Source organism: Bos grunniens, chromosome 16, assembly GCF_055505025.1.
Source record: "Bos grunniens cultivar Pamir isolate PY7600 chromosome 16, Bosgru_T2T1.0, whole genome shotgun sequence".
Classification (NCBI taxonomy): domain Eukaryota; kingdom Metazoa; phylum Chordata; class Mammalia; order Artiodactyla; family Bovidae; genus Bos; species Bos grunniens.
Genome location: NC_141180.1, coordinates 11761780 through 11781826, shown reverse-complemented (window position 1 = coordinate 11781826; position 20047 = coordinate 11761780). Strand labels below are relative to the sequence as shown.

Here is a 20047-nt window from a genome sequence, read left to right as displayed (position 1 = left end):
TGTCTTGTCTGCGGGAAGGGTCATCTCCACCCTCCTTTCTGGCCCACCTGGCTCCCTGGCAAGTCATGCACAGGGAATCAGGCCCTAGGAAATAAACAAATGCCCCAGACACTGTTCTCAACACTTTGTTGTTGATGTTTCAGTCGCTCAGTCGTGTCTGACTGCAGCCTACCGGGCTCCTCTGCCCATGGGATTTCCCAGCCAAGAATACTGGAGTGGTTGCCCTTTCCTTTTCCAGGGGATTTTTCTGACCCAGGGATCAAACTCCTACATTGGCAGGTGGATTCTTTACCTCTGAGCCACCAGGGAAGAAGTATTAAGTAACCAAGCTCAAAATAGACCGCTGGCTATCTTTCTCACGAAGGCAGGGGAGCTGCCCGAAGGCAGAAGACCTGACCTAACTCATGTTCTGGTGCCGTGTTCTCGTGGCAGCCGCTGGGGTGAAGCCTCACACGCCACCACGCTGAGCTGGCTTTCGCTCTTTCAGATACAACAGCAGACATTCTAGGGTTCATTTCAGGGCTGAAGTATCAACGCAAGCCGTCTAAAGGGGTCTAGTCACCTTTCGCTGTTCTCCTTCCTTTTCTCAAGGGCAAAAGTCCCAAAGAACCTATCCTGAAACCATTTCTTCCCTCACTGTCGGAATTCTAAATGCAGACAATTTTGGCCTTAGAAACAGTAATATGACGGGAATATACTGTTTGTTTCTCTGGTTCAAGAAAGCCTGTGTAGCTTCTCAAGAGACATGCCCCTAACAGAGTTTTCTCCTTTGGACCCATATGATTCACGGAGCTGGGCATGACAGATGTGTAGACTTCCTGTGCCATCCACGGCCAATGCATGGGTGTTAAGGGTTTCCTGCAACTGCTCCAACCTAGGGGCAGAGGTGCCTGTAGCTTATATTAAGCGACATCACTCTAGACCAAACTAATCTCCAGTGTGGATGGACTCAGACAGGGGGTGCTGGAAGGGCTCCTTTGCTCCATCTGTGAAGCCAGGGCTTGATGTTTGGGACTGATGTATTAGGAGACTACCCTGTCCATTAAACAGGTAACAGCAAAGCCATGCTTGGCAGAGCTGTAACATTAAAGTCAGAGCTGTAACGATCTCCACTGGTCAACTGACTGGCCTTTCTTGAATTACTTGTATATTCCTGAGGTTAAAAAAAATCCTATACGTCTTTGAAATTTATTCCTAGTTTACTACTTTAGCATACTGTCCCTCCAAATGTGCTGTTTCTATACTGTATATTTCAAAAAAGGACAGATAGGGAAGAAGCTTATATAGTCTCTACGTATTCTACAGTCAATTCCCAGCAATTAATGTTTTCCTTTGAGTGAGAGAAACCCAAAGATTTCCAGAACTACAGCTATGCAAAAAAGCAAATTTCTCAGCAGGGCCTGGGTTGTTCCTTCTATGTGCACTCTGAAATATTCTTTAATAACAGCTCTCTACCTAGCAGGACTTAACAAGCAACTGTTCTCTTAACTACTACCTTCAGATCCTTAAATGCAGGGGAAATATTTTGAAATCTGGCAGAATTAAAAAGGGGATTTAATTCACTCAGAGTCTCATGTCTGCCACATGCAGCTAGGGAGGTTATTGGAAATTAAAAAAAAAAAAATTCAGTGTTAAATAAGTAAAAAGGAAAGAGATGAAGTCACACTCGGCCTACTCAGGAAATATTGCTGATCCCAAATGAGAAAGTTCTTCATCTTCGATTGTGAAGCCATTACAGTTAACCTGCAGGGAGAAAGGGGAGAGAGAAAAAGGGAAAAAAATGAGCTAAAGCTTCTTTTTGGATAGAAATCACCTCTTTAGCTGGGAAGATGTTTGGTTTAGTGACTGGAACACCTTTCTTTTGAACAAGGTATCCTACGTTCAGACACTACTCACCGATCGGTCTCACGTGTAAACAGATACAAGCTGAATGTCAAGTCTGACAGTTCACCTGCCCGTGCTGGCTGAAGGTCACAAAGCACCACTAAGGCTCCAAGGACTCAAGTCTGCAGAGCTGCGTGGCAGTCAGGACATCTGCACTCTAACCCGTTATGCCCCAGGTCTGGTGTGCGATCTTAAACCCATCACTGTGTCCCTTCTGTACTCAGTCTTCTTCTGCTAAAAAAAGAAGCCACTTAATCTGGTACCTCGCTCATAAGGTGAGGTGGTACATCTGACAGGCTTTACACAGCTAATCTAACTGCTGTCCATCCCCTTGAGAGGCAGGGGGACCAAGACCCTGAAGCCAGGGCACCACGAATGTCCCTTCCTGCCTCAGACACATCAACCACTGGCCACCTGCTCATCTGTGGCAAGAAGTATTACCCTGAAAATCACCAAGGGCAACTCTCAGCATCCTAGAAGCCAAGCTTAGAACTGGTGGGCTGAAGATGAAGACTATACATCTCCAATTTTAGGCTATTCCATAAACTCACTCTTTGCACATTCACCGAGGAAATCTTATATGCTGGGCGCTCTGCAAAGAAGGAAGACCAGGCCAAATCTGCACCCTCCAGGAACACCCAGGCCACTGGGAGACAACTCGGTGAGGGTCTTTCATTTGGACCTACAACTTCACAGCTGGAAGGGAACTCTGTCCCTTTACTTCTCAGACGATGAAACTAAGGTCAGAGAAGGGCAATGACTCAACCAAAGCCAGCAGCAAAGGCTGAGAGCCCGGCTCCTCCTGTGCTGCTAAGAGGCTGTCTGTGAAGCGTGCATGCTGAACGATTCCACCCCGTGAGCTGCAATCAGGCTCTTCCCCACCAGACACACAGCACGGCTATGCTTCAGGCCAAGGGATGAGCTTTTTGAAACACTACTTTGCTGAGCGCTTAGTCCAGGCTAGGCACTGGGCTGGGTGCTGCACATTGACCCTCCCTTAAATCTACAATACTACCCCATTTTACAGATGGGGAAATTGAGGCCCAGGGAGGTCAATGATTAAGTAATTCAAGGCCATATAAGTAGAAAGTGGCAGAAAAGCAGTCAAAAGTCAAATTAGGCATTCTGATAGCGAGGCTGTCAGAAACACAAGTGTTTCTTTTCACTATACCATGCTTCTTCTAAAATTGTTCTGATCTCTGATTCTTCTGGTTGCAATTTTACTTAAAAGCAAAGGGCCGGTGGCAAAGGCTTGGAAATCTTGGTACATAGAGAAGTAAAGGCTCTGATGGGTTTGACTTATAGCTTTTACCATTCGATACATTTACAACCAGTACTTAAAATTTTCAATACAAAGAGAGGACTGCAGTGAGTAAAACAAAACACAGTCTTTGGAATCCTGAGGTGTCACGCATTTTTATGTAGAAAACACAGCACGCTGTGTTTGGTGCCGGCCTCAGGTACTCTAACCTCTTCTGTCACCAGGACATTCACCAACCATCATTCACCAGGGACCGTCAACCAACATCGGGTCAAGAGTAAATCAGGATTTTCATTCATTCAACAAAATTTACTGAAGCCTGAACTATGCGTTCTGCACCTGACTAGGTACTGAGGGATGTATACCCAGTCTCGGATTGGGATACTAACATGCCTCGGCCGTGTCTGGTTCCCATAGGACAACAACAAATTCTGCAAAGTGGAAGAAGGCGTGTAAGAATTTAGCAATTTTCACAACGGATCTCGGGACCGACAGCTCCTGACTAGCTCTGAGGGGTGAGGGTACGAGACATGCACCTTTGCTTTGTAATCTCTATAAGGACCATTTGTAATTCCAAATTCCTTCAGGCTTGAATGTCCATGCCCACTGGTCCCTTTATTCCCTCTCCCCTGTCCCCTTACTGTGAGGGAGAGTGCGTTTCTTCACCACAAAGAAAGACTCCTGTGAAGCCAAGTGTCATCACTGCCCCTCTCGGGGAGCTGGCGGTGATGTTCAAGCCTAATCGCCTAGCAATTTGCCTGCCAGCTTTCCCTCCCTTCTGAAAGATCCCTAGGGAAGAAAAGTGAACTTGCCTGTTAAGAAAGATGCATAGGCCATCGTCTTTTTTTTTTTTCCTGAGTCAAATCAGGCGTAAGTGCCTTGCTGAAGCTTTTCTCATAATTAGCATTTAGACTAGATGTAGGCTGCACACCAAAAATACATTTCCCAACCATGCATATGCTCCCGGTGATTAAAATGCACCTCGGCGCTGCCGAAGGAGTGCAGTCAACTTCTGCTGCCAGCTGCTGCTGGGCCACGAGTTAACCCACAACAGCCTCCCATGAACCAGAGAGGAAAGGGCTCTAAAGCCAGAGGGGTGGACATGCAGCGGGGTGCTGAGCAGCAGGGCCGGAGGGGCTGGGTCTGGGACAGTGCTTTCCACTTGCGCTTCAGAGTTTTCTTTGGGGATACCGAATGTCCCCTTTCAAATTTGTATGTGAGAAAAGACATGAATGTTCGTGTGTATGTACATCGGTGTGTACTCACACCGTCTCAGAGTGGATATTATGATTTGATTAATATGAAAGTCAAAGTCGCTCAGTCGTCTCCTACTCTTTGCAACCCCATGAACTATACAGTCCATGGCATTCTCCAGGCCAGAATACTGGAGCGAGTAGTCTTTCCTCCATCAGTTATATTGATTAATATTAAAGCCTTTGAAAAAACCACCTACCTATATTTACATATGTGTGTGTGTGTCTGTATTTATCTCCTGGATACTCTGAGTCAGCCCAAATTTCAAGGACTCTGAGTCACTTTCAGCACAAATATAACACTTCTATTTTTGACAACAAAGGTCCGTCTAGTCAAAACTATGGTTTTTCCAGTAGTCATGTATGCATGTGAGAGTTAAACCATAAAGAAGGCTGAACACTGAAAAACTGATGCTTTTGAACTGTGGTGTTGGAGAAGATTCTTGAGAGTCCCTTGGACTGCAAGGAGATCCAACCAGTCCATGCTAAAGGAAATCTGTCCTGAATATTCACTGGAAGGTCTGATGCTGAAGCTGAAACTCCATTACTCTGGACACCTGATGCGAAGAACTGACTTATTTGAAAAGACCCTGATGCTGGGAAAGATTGAAGGCGGGAGAAGGGGACGACAGAGGATGAGATGGTTGGATGGCATCACCGACTCGATGGATGCAGTTTGAGCAAGTTCCAGGAGTTGGTGATGGACAGGGAAGCCTGGTGTGCCGCAGTCCATGGGATCACAAAGAGTCGGACATGACTGAGCGACTGAACTGAACTGAACTGATCTGTGACATCAACTGCCTTGATTTTTGGTAAATATGGTCCCATATCTCCTATGTCAACATTGAGAAGGCCCATTAGCATGCACTACTCTGTTGCTGGAAGTGAAAAGATACCTTATGTTTATTTCATCACTCTTGCTTTCTCACAAAACCATGCCTCATCTAATCCAGAGAAGTCATGTATCCAGTTTTTCTAAAAATGTAATAAGAGAAGTAAATTCCTCCACTGTGTACTGTTACCCAAATCCATTGCCTTAGCATGGGTAGGGAAATATGCTGTAATCCCAGGATAATATAATGTAATGAAATGAATGAATTCAGGAATGAAATATAATAAAATCAGGAAAGTTTTTCATTATGTCCAATTTAACACTCATGACTTGAACCCATTTTCTCTTTTACTGAGAACAGCATTTTTTTCTGATTATGACAGTCACATAACAGAAAAATATCCACATAAACATAAAGTCTATCAAGGAACTCATCAAACTGTTCTCACTAGTTCTCGCTGGGGGATGAAGTGGGTCAGTGAAGTGGTGAAGACTCACTTCTTTCTTCACAGGAGCAGTTTTTAAAGTGGGAGAACTATGGGTGCTTTTCATCTTTTCTTCTTCTCACTATTTTTTTTTTTTCCTCACTATTTTCTTAAGTTACACATACACACTGTAGAAAATCCAGAAAATCACCCCCCAAAAGTAAAACTTTTCCACGACTCATGAGATAACTAATGGTGAACTTCCGTTTAAACTTGTTTTTAACCAAAATAAATTTTCATATTACACATTTTTCCCCTGCTTTTACACTTGACGTCATGTCATCAGCGCTTTACACATCTTCGCTCTTTGAAATATAATTTATAATGGCCACATAAACTTTAATCAAAAATCTAAGCCATGATTTACCAAATGACTACTGCTGACCATTTATAACATGTATTTCCTTTTCTTTTTTTCCCCTTTCTGTTTTCATGGTTTTAAAAAGAACCACACAGTAAACAATTTGCATGTCAATTTCTGTCCATAATCTCTGACTACTTCCTTCGGACAGAGTCCTAAAATGGAATTAGTGACTCAAAGAGTACTGACGTGATGCTCACTCTATTCTAAGATGACAGTGTGTAAGTACCCACCCGAGCTTTTTTCCCATCTAGACACTGAAGGCAGGGGAATGTAGCGACTTGTGCCCACAGAACAGTATTCCAGTATTTCTCCCTCTGCGAAGGTCACCTTCAACTACACATTCGGCTTGTAGGGGAAAACAGGGTATGATAGGGAGAGAAATCCGATCTGGTAAGTCATGCCAGGAAGCGCCACCCTCACAGTAACAGGAAGAAGGATGCGGCCAGACGTGTCCAGCCAAGAGCGCCGACCACACTGCCTTCTCCTGTCCTAGCCATGTCCAGCCAAGCCTCAGCCTTTCCAAAAGGCTGGTCGTCAGTTCCTTAGCAGCTTTAAGTTGCTCTTGTCTACAAGTCTAATTTTTTTTTTAATCCTATCTTCTTTTGGTAAACCTAGGCTTCTAGTCTAAAAAAGGATTACTTAGCAATCATCGGGAAAGACCTACTGTACCTAGACCCACTCAGGCTCCTCTCTGTGATGTCTGTCCTTCCTGGCCATCTGTATTTGCCTCTGCTTTATCAACACAGTGTTGGTAAGAGTAAAAAAAAAAAAAAAAGAGTAAAAAAGAAAGAGTAAAGAAAAAAGTAAAAAAGAAAAAAAAAAAAAAAAAAGTAAAGTAAAGAAAAAAAAAAAACACAACCCACTACTATCAGAAGGGAAGGTTTAAGAGAAGAGTAAAATTGAATGTAGGAATCTCAAACGGTCTTGCCTATCCAAAGATGTTCCAGTCTGCCACACTCCTGGGACACTGGCAACTCTGTTTTCATAAACTCTTTCTGCAACAGGAGGCACAGGAGAGTGGATTTCCTATGCTCCACCATCAATGAGGGCCAGCACAGACAGGACAGGATCTGCTCAAGGTCACCTAGCAAGCTTAGGCAAAACACGGACCAAGACGTCAAGAACTGTATCAGGCAGACGCCATCATTCTGCTTTCATTCGTCTCCACCAGCTATGCGCTGGGAGAGGGACGCTGGCAGGGAAAGGCTAAACGAAGTGTCCTCTGACGCTCGCGTGCTTACCTGGGCAAAGAGCACTACTAGGCTGTCGTTGTCGGGGAACTCAAGGTGCTTGGAGTAAAAGTGATGGAGAGCAGCGATGTCACTCTGAATCAAATCCCTCTTCTCATTGTCTAATTTATCCAGATCTGTGCATAAACAAACCATTATTCAGCAGGTAGAAAACTCTGGATCTCTAGCTATACATCCTTTCAGTACTATCCATGGCATAGAGAGAAAGAAAAAAAAAAAACACGTGGACCCCCAGGAAATATTATCCCTCCTCCCTTAGTCTAACTGATAAGCCCTAGGGCAAAAAGAGCATGCCATTTCTTCCTTCTCTTCCTCTGACAAATAGAAGTCACTCAGGACAGAGAATTTCAGCTGATCGTTAACAGTGAGGTCAGGAATAGTGGCAGTGACTGATAACCAGCCTTGGCCTAGTCAAGGGTCCCCCAATTGGCCCCAGAGTCTGTGTCATGATGGAGAAAGTGGACAGCCCCTGATTTAATGCCTCAGTAAGGACATCAGCTGTGTACAGGACTGCAATTCAGCAAAGATCCAAAAAATATTCAACATGCCAGGAGAGCCAGCAAGAGATAGCTCAGGATGTAATAATTCATCCTGCAAGTTTCCACTTCCCCTTAGTTATTTCCTAGCAAGCCTGTCAACTGAGGGGGAGGGGGGAAGTTATAGTCCATTTTCCAAAACAGCACACAAGTCAAAATAAAAACTGATAACTAAAAAATCCCCACCACCACGAAGAACTCAGCTATCCCTTCCTTCTTTCAATCCTGTCTAATCCACAGAAAACATGTGTCTGAAATAATTCCTCAGCCAGTCACAGACAGACTTACGTGACTCAAACTCCTTCACGGCTAACAATTTCTCTGAAGGTGTTCTCTCTGGGTGGATTTTCTAGTAATTGGGGAAGAAATCACACAGTTACAGATTGCAACGACTTGTGCAAAAAATAGTGCTTTCACGCTTACATCGACATGAAGAAAAAAGCAACAGTTCTAAATGAAGTAAAGAGCTAGCCAAGGAGCCTGCCATTTGGGCTCTGAGAGCATTTGCCCAACGTCCAAACCCAAAGGACTCTTTTGAAAAGCTTTTAAAAGCGTCGGCTGCGTTCCTAACACCCTGATAATGCTATGCACACAGTAGGCTCAAAAATGCTTGTTATGGGAAAGAACAGTGGCTAGAAAACAACTTTTTAGGGCCCTGACTTAAAAGGACCGAGTCTACAGATGAGCCATCCCATTTATTATCTCTCCTTCTAAAAAGGAACAAAATCAAACCCCCCATCCATTTTACACTTTCTTTAAGCATAGGCTAAAATGATCTCAAATTCCACGTTTCAAAAAGAACACTTTCGGTTGTATCCGTGAGCCGAGATTCACTTGAAACGTGTTGCCGGCTTTGTTCTAGACACCCCAAGAGGAGCTGACAATAGTAAACCCGCCAGGCTTTGAGAACATGAATAAACTTGGTGTTGACAAGAGTTCAAACGCAGAGCTCAAGAGCTGGCCCAAGGCCGTGTCTTTGTAATCGGCTATTCAACTGGAGGATACAGGTGGTCCACCCAGGCGTGCTCACCTCCCTAGTTAACATGTTACGCTTCCCCTCGGTAGTTGGGTAGCCTGTCCCCCCGAATCCTTTGCAAGTGACTAGAATACAAATGGTCTGTTTTTTTAATCATCAAGTCCTACAGAGATGAAAAGATGGCCAGGTAACTTTTCATTTAATAGACTATTAGTGGTAGCAGTAATTATAATAACAGTTGAATGAAACTGGTATAAACTCATCACAGCTTTCAGACTACCCTCCTGGTGCCAAAACATTTCAATAGTTCTTTTTTGGAGTGGAAATCTTCCCATTCACAGGATCCATTTCTATAAGATTAGTAAGTCATTTTGCCTGGGAAAACTTTTCATTCAGAAAAGGGCACCAGTTCCTTCTGAATTCTTAACCACTACACTTTCAATAATGTCAGGAGATGGGGCTGGGGGAGAACCAGGAGGCTGGTCACTCAATCCTTGCAAGATGCTTACGGATCGAATCTGATGGCTTATTTACCCTGACACCTTGGTGGCTCAGACGCTAAAGAATCTGCCTGCAATGCATGACACCCAGGTTTGATTCCTGAGTCAGGAAGATCCCTTGATGAAGGAAATGGCAACCCACTCCAGTATTCTTGCCTGGAGAATCCCAGGGACAGAGGAGCCTGGTGGGACTACAGTCCATGGGGTTGCAAAGAGTCGGACACAACTGAGCAACTAACACACACACACATACACTCACCCAGTCACACCATTTTCTCCTACCCTTTCCTTCCGACCAAGTACTCGGCCTATATTTAAAGACAACTGTGAGCAAGGAACCAAAAGTTAACCTCCTCCAGCGAAAACAATTCTGACTTTTCGGTCCCACTCTACAGGCCAGCCTTGAGAGCCTCTGGTTACCCTGAGCAGGCGAAGTGGCATTTCAGCAAGCACCTGACCCAGGCTGAACATAATGGAACTATGACCTCAGAGGTTGGAAATGTTCTACTTCTGTTTACGAGGTCGAGGAGCCTAACTTGGTCTGGGGACAGATATGAGTTGATCATTATGATCACGTGTGATTTCGATCAAAAAAAAAAAAAAAACCCAGAAAGTTTTAAATGGAGGGAGGTGTGGTAAGGGAAGATAGAAAGAAGAGGCAGATGAAATTTCAGCTTTTAAGATTTCCAGTACAGAGGCCCTGCCCGCAGCTTATCACTGGCAAGCAGCTCTGCGGACATTCGCCTTCTAAGCTCCGTGCAGCCCATTTCACTGTGTCACAAGGACACGTCCTGTGGCATTTTCCTCCCCTCCATTTAAGCTGGTCCTGTCAAGATCAGGCGTCTTACTATCATGCAACCAGTACGGGACTGAGCCAAAAAGGGGTCAGGACAGCCAGCCCTGGCTTCATCTTTGGAGGAAACTGTTGATGGCCACATCGTTCCCACCCCACCTTCTGGCCTTGATTTTTACTTTTCCGCTCCTCTTGTTCCTCTCCCAGCAGGCTCCATGCTGGTTGTCTCACCCCGTTCCCTGCCCACCGAGGGGGGCAAGTATGGGGACAGGGAAGAGCAGGAGCCAGCCCAGGACAGGGGGCGAGGGGAGGCGGCAACAGGGGTGCACGCTGTAACAGAAGGAAAGAGAGGACCTCCCAAAGCTTTGAAGGCCAGTCTGGTTCCCTAGGACGCTCTCATTACCGTCACTCAGGTTTTCATGCCCTGAGAAGCCATATTTTTCTATGCAAACCTATCTCATAGGTTTGCTAAGAAAACAAAGCAGTGGCTACGTCCCTGGCCTGGCATGAGTGACATCCTAGCTGCACAAGGCAGACAAGCCAGCTCACTCCCGGAGCCTTGCACTTAACTCTGTGATAAGTGATGGGAAAGGCGGTCCCAGAATGCTGAGCGAGAGATGATCACCACGGGTCCCTCACTCATCTTTCTGACCTCAAAGAAAAAAATTAAACACATTTGAACCTGATCCCAATTCCTCACCTGTTTGGCCAGAATCCTTGCTGTCAACCTTACAGTCTCAGAGGGATTCCAGTTTTCCCCAAAAACAACCATGGGAGAACATTCCAGCTTGTGCATGGGCCAATCTTCTCTCTGGGAAAGTTAAAAAAAAAAATATTACACACACAAACACATTGCAATAAAGTTTGAAACAAGAGGATGCAGCAAGTTCTCCTAGTTAAGGTCAAGTGAAATATGTTTCCTTTTGGAAAACACGACGGTGCTCACAAAAGTTAGAGATGAAAACATCCTTTAAGATAGACGTGGCTGTATGACCTTGACTCAGGGCTGGCTGAGCTTGCTGGCAAGAGAAAATCTGCTTCATGTGGTTTCCTCAAGCATCTCACGCCCCTCACTATTCCAAACAACATGCACACCTTTGCATTATCTGGACGCCGTCATGTCACTCACGGGGTGAGTGACTTGGGTATCAGCTGTTGGTCTGGCTCTGCTCCCTACGGTTCTGGTCTGGCTCTATTCTCACATTAGGGCAAATAACCGAGAAGTGACATCCACAGCACCTCGTCCTCTTCTATAGGTGATAAAATCCTACTAGAGACGAGGGCTCTGTCAAGGACCCGCGAAGAGTCTGGCCAGGGCAACTCTCAGGCATATTTAGGAACATGGACTCCCTGAAGAGTCACTGGATAAAAGAGGAAAACTGGACTCCTTTCTAACACCTGTCTTGATGCTTTTCGCTCCAGGCTGCAGGGTGAAGGGCATGTGCTCACTCCTGGAAGGGTGGAGATGCCCCTTTTGCAATGGGAGGACTGGGGAAGGAGGAGGGTGGGGTGCTGGGGAGGAAGGCGCTGAGGACCGGGGCGTAAAGGACGACGCTGGTGCAGGTGACGGGGTCCGTGGGGGATGACTGGGAACTGGCTGAACCATACGGGCTCTGATAAAAACCAGCTGCAGTGGCATGATGGGCTGAGTGGCTGCAGGAGTGGACTCAGTGGAAGTCTGCAGACACTCCTTGCTGCAATGGAACTGGGTACCATCGTGGTCTTCCCTCCGCCTCTCCTGCCTCAGAAAGGGGCAAGCCTGACTTTTCCGATGCTCAGGCCAGAACCCTGGAGACTTCCTGGCCGCCTCTCTCTCCCCCACACTCCACGTTCACCTCTCTGGCGAATCCATCCTGTCTGCCTGCGGAATACGCCCAGCCTCTGATCATTTCCCACCCGCACCTTCCTTACTGTGTGGCAGACCCTACACCTACCCCGCAACGGCTCCCTCTGCCTCCTACCTGGACACCTGCTTCTTGCCCCCCCTACCCCCTACCCCACCCCCAACTCTGTTCCAGAGAGCAACCGGAGTAATCGATTCTGAGAAACACAACTCGGATCCTGCAGTTCACGGCTCAGCATGCTCTAATGGCTTCTCCCCTCAGAGCAAAAGGCCAAGTTGTAATGATGATTCATGAGGCCACACGTGGTAGGAGCTGACCCTCTGCTACTCTGAGCTCATCCCCCTACCACGCTCCCTCACCTCACTCTACCTGGCCACCATGTCTCCTCGCTGCTCCCTAGACCGACCACTCTTGCTCCTGCCTTGAGAGCTTTGGCACTTGCTGCATTTCCTGGAGATGCCTCTTCCCCAGACATCCTGTTGGCTCCCTCCTCCATGTCTCTGTTCTGATGCCCCTTTTCAAGGTACCCTCCCCAAACCAGCACTCTCCCCCCATCACTCTCCCTTTTCCTTGCTTTACATGTCTCCTTAGTACTTCTCACCACCTGACATACTTATTACACACTGATTAGATGTTTGGTTTACTACATTGTCCCCCCTGCCCCCACTATTCATCTGTTTCGGGTAAATCTATTATCCCAGAACCTAGAACTGTGCCTGACAGTCACTAAGCACTCAATAAAGTTGTTGAATGAATGAAGATGTCTCCCTCCCCATGGCCAAGAAAGAAAGACACGCTGTCACTTAATGATTTAATGCAGCCCCCATGGCACAGACAGACGCTGGGCTCAAGCTCTGTGCCAAGGTGTTCTGCAGAGTTAAATAACAGCGTGCCGAATATAACCAAGACCAAGGAGAGACAGAAATGACAAGATACACACAAGGGAGAAGAGGATCTGTTTTTAGCCGAAGCCTAAAACGAGAGCTCAGTGATGAAGCAATGAGGTAGGAACAGGTAGGTTCAGCTCCCAGCAGACAAACTGGCTCCGCACACAAACGCAAAGCAAAAAGGGAAAGACAACAAGGGCTTCTGGCCTTGGGGCATCCGAGGGAATTGAAGAACACTAGCTGGGGACAGACAGGTAACTGACGCCTATGAACACACACAGGAAGTTCACTGTGACCCTAGCAATGCTAAGAAAAGGTGTTTGCATGGCCTTAAACATGCTAGTTTCCTGAAGTATACGAGGTATCTTTGGTGTTTAACAATGAGCTCCAATGAGAAAGAAGTTTAACATTTCTTAATATGACTTATGTGTTTTTAATACAATTTAATTAATACGAATATAAATAAATAAATACGAACACACAATGCTGACATCTATTGATGTTAATGTCCTCCAGGGAAGAGAACCTAACTACAGGGCATGCTAGGGAGAGCAGAGTTCTATCCAGCAAGAGGAGACTAGCCTGGGGCTCGGGGAGACATGCATTCTCACCCCGCCCTCCAGCGAAGCAGCTATGTCACACCAGACAGTCCTCTTAATCCCTGTGCCTGCGTATCCTCGGCTGTAAATAACATGATCCCTAAGTTACTTAGCAGGTCCGGAATTCCGAGTCTACGATTGTATGCCTTCCAACAGTGATAATCAGACACAAAGCTTGAAGCCTACCGTTATCAGGCATTCATGCAACCACAAAGGGTCGTTTGAGGATCCAATAAACAAGCTAACCCACAAGAAGCACTCAGACCAGTGCCTGGCACACAACGTGCTCTCGACAAATGCCGGTAATTGTTCATGTACTGGTTCCTTCATTCATTCAGTAAGCCCTTGATGACCCCAGAGGCAGGGATGGGAGATGGAGTCTTTGACTTCAAGTAGTTTATGACCATATCAGAACACAAAGTAAAGCAAGAGCACCTAGAATGTAACAGAGACCCACACAGAGCAGTGAAATCGGAGAGCTTGGTAAAGTCAAGGACCCGCAGAATCATGTTACGTTTCATCAAGGGAAATTTATCAGCTAGTAAGAAGTTTTCCTCTTCTGTCAGAAGGTGGAATTGTCAGAGACATACCACAGTGGCACTACTTGGCTTCCAGTTTTCTTCAAAATTTAAGCTGTTACTCCTTTCCTGGTTGCAATCTTTATAAAACTTTTATGTAAATTCAGACGGATCCCATTTTCTAGGAAAGTAATATATTACAAACAAATGCATAGGAAGGATTCAGAAAGACACATGCCGAAGTGTTACTAGCGGTTTTCTCTGGAAGGATAAAATTATGAAGTATGGATACTCTTTCTGTTCCTCTTTCAGTCTGAAACTTCTGATTTTTCTATAATGAGCACAGATGATTCATGCAATGAATTTAAACAATTAAATCTATGTACAAAGTGTGAGAGGGAATTTTTTTGGTACCCTTTTAAACTTCTAGTTCACTTTCAGCCACTGGAACAACAGCTCTGCATGACTTTCCTTTTTGTGCATGGACCAAAATGCTTAAAGATGCATAAAGAGTTGCAAAATTGTCTCATGGTACACCAGCACTTCCAACGCTGGAAGCAAAGAGGATTTGTTATGTCACCCAGTTTTCTGCTGAGCAAATGATATATTGTCTCCCTGCATAAGGAGACTGAATTTTTATTGTGAAGTTCCCTTTTCTAACTCCTGCATTTGGTGTTTCTTTTGTTCTAAAGGGACTTTCAATTTAGACCATAATTCCAGTTCAGCTATTTCAAATCCTGAAAGATGATGCTGTGAAAGTGCTGCACTCAATATGCCAGCAAGTTTGGAAAACTCAGCAGTGGCCACAAGACTGGAAAAGGTCAGTTTTCATTTCAATCCCAAAGAAAGGCAATGCCAAAGAATGCTCAAACTACCTCACAACTGCACTCATCTCACATACTAGTAAAGTAATGCTCAAAATTCTCCAAGCCAGGATTCAGCAATATGTGAACCGTGAACTTCCAGATGTTCAAGCTGGTTTTAGAAAAGGCAGAGGTACCAGAGATCAAATTGCCAACATCCTCTGGATCATGGAAAAAGCAAGAGAGTTCCAGAAAAACATCTGTTTCTGCTTTATTGACTATGCCAAAGCCTTTGACTGTGTGGATCACAATAAACTGTGGAAAATTCTGAAAGAGATGGGAATACCAGACCACCTGACCTGCCTCTTGAGAAACCTATATGCAGGTCAGGAAGCAACAGTTAGAACTGGACATGGAACAACAGACTGGTTCCAAATAGGAAAAGGAGTACGTCAAGGCTGTATATTGGCACCCTGCTTATTTAACTTCTATGCAGAGTACATCATGAGACACGCTGGGCTGGAGGAAGCACAGGCTGGAATCAAGATTGCCGGGAGAAATATCAATAACCTCACATATGCAGATAATACCACCCTTATGTCAGAAAGTGAAGAAGAACTAAAGAGCCTCTGGATGAAAGTGAAAGAGGAGAGTGAAAAAGTTGGCTTAAAGCTCAACAGTCAGAAAACTAAGATCATGGCATCCAGTCCCATCACTTTATGGCAAATAGATGGGGAAACAGTGGACACTATGGCTGACTTTATTTTTCTGGGCTCCAGAATCGCTGCAGATGGTGATTGCAGCCATGAAATTAAAAGACGCTTACTCCTTGGAAGGAAAGTTATGACTAACCTAGAAAGCATATTAAAAAGCAGAGATATTACTTTGCCAACAAAGGTCCGTCTAGTCAAGGCTATGGTTTTTCCAGTGGTCATGTATGGATGTGAGAGTTGGACTATAAAGAAAGCTAAGCACCAAAGAATTGATGCTTTTGAACTGTGGTGTTGGAGAAGACTCTTGAGAGTCCGTTGGACTGCAATGAGATCCAACCAGTCCATTCTAAAGGAGATCAGTCCTGGGTATTCATTGAAAGGACTGATGTTGAAGCTGAAACTCCAATACTTTGGCCACCTGATGCGAAGAGCTGACTCATTTGAAAAGACCCTCATGCTGGGAAAGATTGAGGGCAGGAGGAGGAGGGGACGACAGAGGATAAGATGATTGGATGGCATCAGTGACTCAATGGACATGGGTTTGGGTGGATTCCGGGAGTTGGTGATGGACAGGCAGACTTGGCGTGCTGCGGTTCACGGGGTCGCAAAAAGTCAGACACAACTGAGTGACTGGACTGAACTTATATACATGCCTGTGTGATTTCCTGAAATGCAGAGTAGCATGCATAAATGATTTCTTAAAATGTGGAATAGTAAGAAAATGTCATAGGGCTACTGTTCTCCAGCACTATTCTCTGTGAGAGGAAGAATGCAAAAAGTATCAGGGGCTTCATGACTGCCTCCCACGGGGATGACACTGGGATGACAGCCACTGCTGGCCCCTATCTGCTTTGTTTTCTATTTCCGTAAAAGAGTGATGGGAAACACTCATTGATTCTTACTGGTGATGTTAAACATTTATTCACAGGAAAAAAACAGTGGCTCCTTTGAGGATGCTTCCTATGTCTGAAAGAAAAGAACGAAGTGAATTTAACCAGGACGAAACCCCTGACTCTAGCCCACTCACTGATCACCCAAAAAATGATAGGGTCATGGGAGCATTTCTTAGACATTTTCTACACTTCAGTTACTTTCTAATTGGTGATAAAAGTCGAGAATGTTCTTGCATCTTTGGTCACGCACTCCTCATACATGCTTCAATCTTCATCAGAACATGCTCCTTCCTCCTTTCAAAATCACACTCGTAATCATAACACCTCCACTTACAACACACAAACCGTTTTCTTCTATTTGTCAATGTTAAGAAATAACACCTTAGAAAGTTCTACTCCACAATGATTCCTCTATGTAATAACTCTAAAATTCTTTTCTTCAATGTGTCGTGGTACAATTGAACAAAAAAGTCAGAGTGAACAACACTCTTAGTTTTCCAGGCATATTTATAAAAATAAATATAGTTCATTAAAACACACAACTTACAAACCAAGCCTAACTAAAAAGGAATTTCTATTTCTTTTATACTTCCTCCCATTACCCTTTCATGCATTGTCAATTAAAATCTCTCCTCTGGCAGGATCACACTGAGTCAAATGAACGAAAAGGAGAATAAATGGGACAAGACATGAGCCAAACTGTATAAAATAAAGCATGGTCCTAAAGTCCTGCAATCAGAGGTTGGCTGGGGGCAGGAAGCAGAGTCCTGAGGGGCTCTAACATGCTGCATTCCTGGAAGGACACCCTCAGGGAGGGATGTGGACCTTACACTCTTGGAGAGGTTTCCGGAAAGACAATACGACTGGAAGGGATCTTCCCTTTCACTTCCATGAAAGGCCACTTCCCCGTCTCTGACTCATCCCCAGAGCGCCTCTTCTCCTGGAGGGTCCTCAGGACCCCCAGGCGCAGTGCTGGAAAGCTGTGAAAGCCCTCCTCAGGGTTCCTGCACACTCTTGTCTCAGTTTTGTTGCTGTGTGACCTTGGGCAAGTCACTCAGCCACTGTGGACACTGCTTTCTATCTACTGATAAGCTCCTTTGCAACCCCGTCATCTGCTCTGTGGTATGGACCCCCTGGTGACTCCAGGTGGGTGGGGTCTGCCTTTGAAGAAGGCCCAGTGAAGAGGAAAAGACCCTGATGCTGGGAAAGACTGAAGGCAGGAGGAGAAGGGGACGACAGAGGGTGAGATGGTTGGATGGCATCACTGACGCGATGGGCATGAGTTTGAGTGAATTCTGGGAGACAGTGAAGGACGGGAAAGCCTGGAGTGCAGCAGTCCCACAGGTTGCAAAGAGTCAGACGTGACTGAGTGACTGAACAACAGTGGAGAGGGCCACGCTTTCTTAGGTGGAGAATCACTCAATTACCTTCCTGACTGCTGCCCTTGTTTTGTACCCCTTGTTTTATCCTGCGGCAGAGTCTCCACCTTGATCCCATCCAAGTATTCCCTTGGGCAGAACTCCGAATCCATTTTCATCTGGAGCAAATGCCCCAGACTCCTCCCCAATGATTTTACGGACGAAGCGCTTCTATGGCTGTTTGTTTCTAGGCACTTAACTCTATGACCATCCTGTCTCACTGTGATACGGCGGCCTGCTCCTACTCAGCCCTTCAGATGACAGGACGGAAAACCTTAATGATCACGTGCCTCCCCCTGCTGCGACAGGAGAGAAAGGAAACAGACATGAAATAGGCCAAATCCAGCCTCACTTCTAGAAACCGGTGGCTTTTGGTACGGGTGTTACTACTTGTCATCTACAAGAATATTTTGGTTATAGGATCCTTCACAGAGCACGGGGAAACTGAAGTGCAATACTGCTCCCTAGGACCGAGGGTGTCCTGGCCCAGTGGCTGGACGCAGCAAGCTGTCACGGCCAGGACCTTTGACATGACTGAGAATCACAGGTCTGTGTCCCCCACCCTGGGGTGCCTTGCTACAGCAAGCACCTTATGATGGGACCAGGAGGAGGACATACAGCCTGTCAAGCCTATTGGTGTAAAGTAATAAAAAGGCTCGTCTTTCAGGGTCGTGTCTTCTTGCCTTTTCATTCTGTAAGGTGACTGATGCGGAGGCTGAAGCTCCAATACTTTGGCCACCTGATGCAAAGAGCCGACTCACTGGAAAAGACCTGATGCTGGGAAAGACCGAGGGCAGGAGCGGAAGCGGGCAACAGAGGATAAGACGGTTGGATGGCATCACTGACTCAACGGACACGAGTTTGAGCAAACTCTGGGAGATGGTGAGGGAGAGGGAAGCCTGGGGTGCTGCAGTCCATGGGGCTGCAAAGAGGAGGACACGAATTAGAGACGAAACAACAGTAAAGACGCATTCTGGTTCACACAGGTTGATATACGTGGTTGCCGGGAACCTCCCAAGGCCAGGCACCTATCACCGTGAGTCAGCAAATCTGGAAGACTAGGTCCTAAAGGCAAGGGAACCACAATGGCCACAACACCCAACCTGGACTACGGTTATACATCAGTGTTATGCCACCTGTGCGGGCCTAATGAAGACAGCTCAAGAGACCAAGAGGTAGCTCAGCATCTCACAGATGCCCATGTTTCATATCCATGCAGAGTTTACAGTTCATCAGAGAAGTTAAAGTTCGATTTTGTAACAAGCACTATGCATATAATGTACACTATTAGGGATCTCAAGTTCTTAGAATGAGTCCATACTCTTTGGTGAAGAAAAACCCAGTCTTTTAAATCTAAAGTGGGCTGCCTACTTTATTCTCTGCATAAAGCTAAGCTTCAGTCCAGACTGAATTACTATCATATTATTATTTATAAGCCCTCATGCCTGCACGCAGCATCACAGTTTACATAGAACCTTGATATCTCACATATCATTTGATCCTTATAATTCATCAAGATAGGGGCCACTGTCCTCATTTACACTTAAAAAAACTGAGATTCTGAGACATCCTTTGAATTGTCAAGTTCACAGAGGTAGGCAGGTGCAGGGCTGGAACTATATCCTCCGAGTCTTCTGTGTTACAATAGTCTGACCTGTGTGTGACTAGCTGGCTTCTTTAAAGAATCAGAATATCATGAGCTACTTTTTCTAGAAGCGTTTAACTTAAATATAGAAACAGCTAACTTATCAGGCCTGAAACCTAATCACGTCATTCCAGCACTTGCTGACCTCTTCGCGTACCCAGCAATCTAACCACAGAACTCTGTCCATAATCGGGAGAAGCAAAGCACAGTCTCTCCTCTTCAGAAGAAGCCACACTCCCTGATAAACCAACAACAAGCCCATCTATATTCTCACTGCCCTGCAGGCCAGAAGCCTGTATGGAGACACAGGGAGGTGGACCAGGCACGTGGCCTTCAGAGCCAAGGCAGACCTTCCCAAGCCAATGGCTCAGCCTGTGTTTCCTCTGGCCAGGGTCTCTGTGAGGAGAGCTCTGTCAGATAAGACTTTGGGGCTTAGCAACCTCTCCCACTGCTGCACAACACCCTTTGGAGACATTCAGAGACCAGCTGTGTAGGGAGAAAACAGAGGAAAAAAAAAAAAAATGAAACCATGGGTAATGTGGTCAACCAGAGCAGGGGTGGGGGGCGGAGGAAAGTGACAGTTAAGTATGGGA

At 45.7% G+C, this 20047-nt stretch overlaps 1 protein-coding gene across 2 annotated transcripts in view; it reads right to left on the bottom strand.

The window, feature by feature from the left end:
* Positions 1-20047, bottom strand: part of SMYD2 (SET and MYND domain containing 2) — a 54137-nt gene that overhangs the window by 11663 nt on the left and 22427 nt on the right. For both annotated transcript variants that reach the window (XM_086342382.1, XM_086342383.1), the window contains 4 exons: positions 10835-10945; positions 8154-8214; positions 7321-7445; positions 1676-1743 (listed from right to left, as the gene is read on the bottom strand). In XM_086342382.1, the coding sequence (XP_086198508.1) occupies positions 1676-1743; positions 7321-7445; positions 8154-8214; positions 10835-10945 (365 nt within the window). The remainder of the gene's footprint in view (positions 1-1675; positions 1744-7320; positions 7446-8153; positions 8215-10834; positions 10946-20047) is intronic.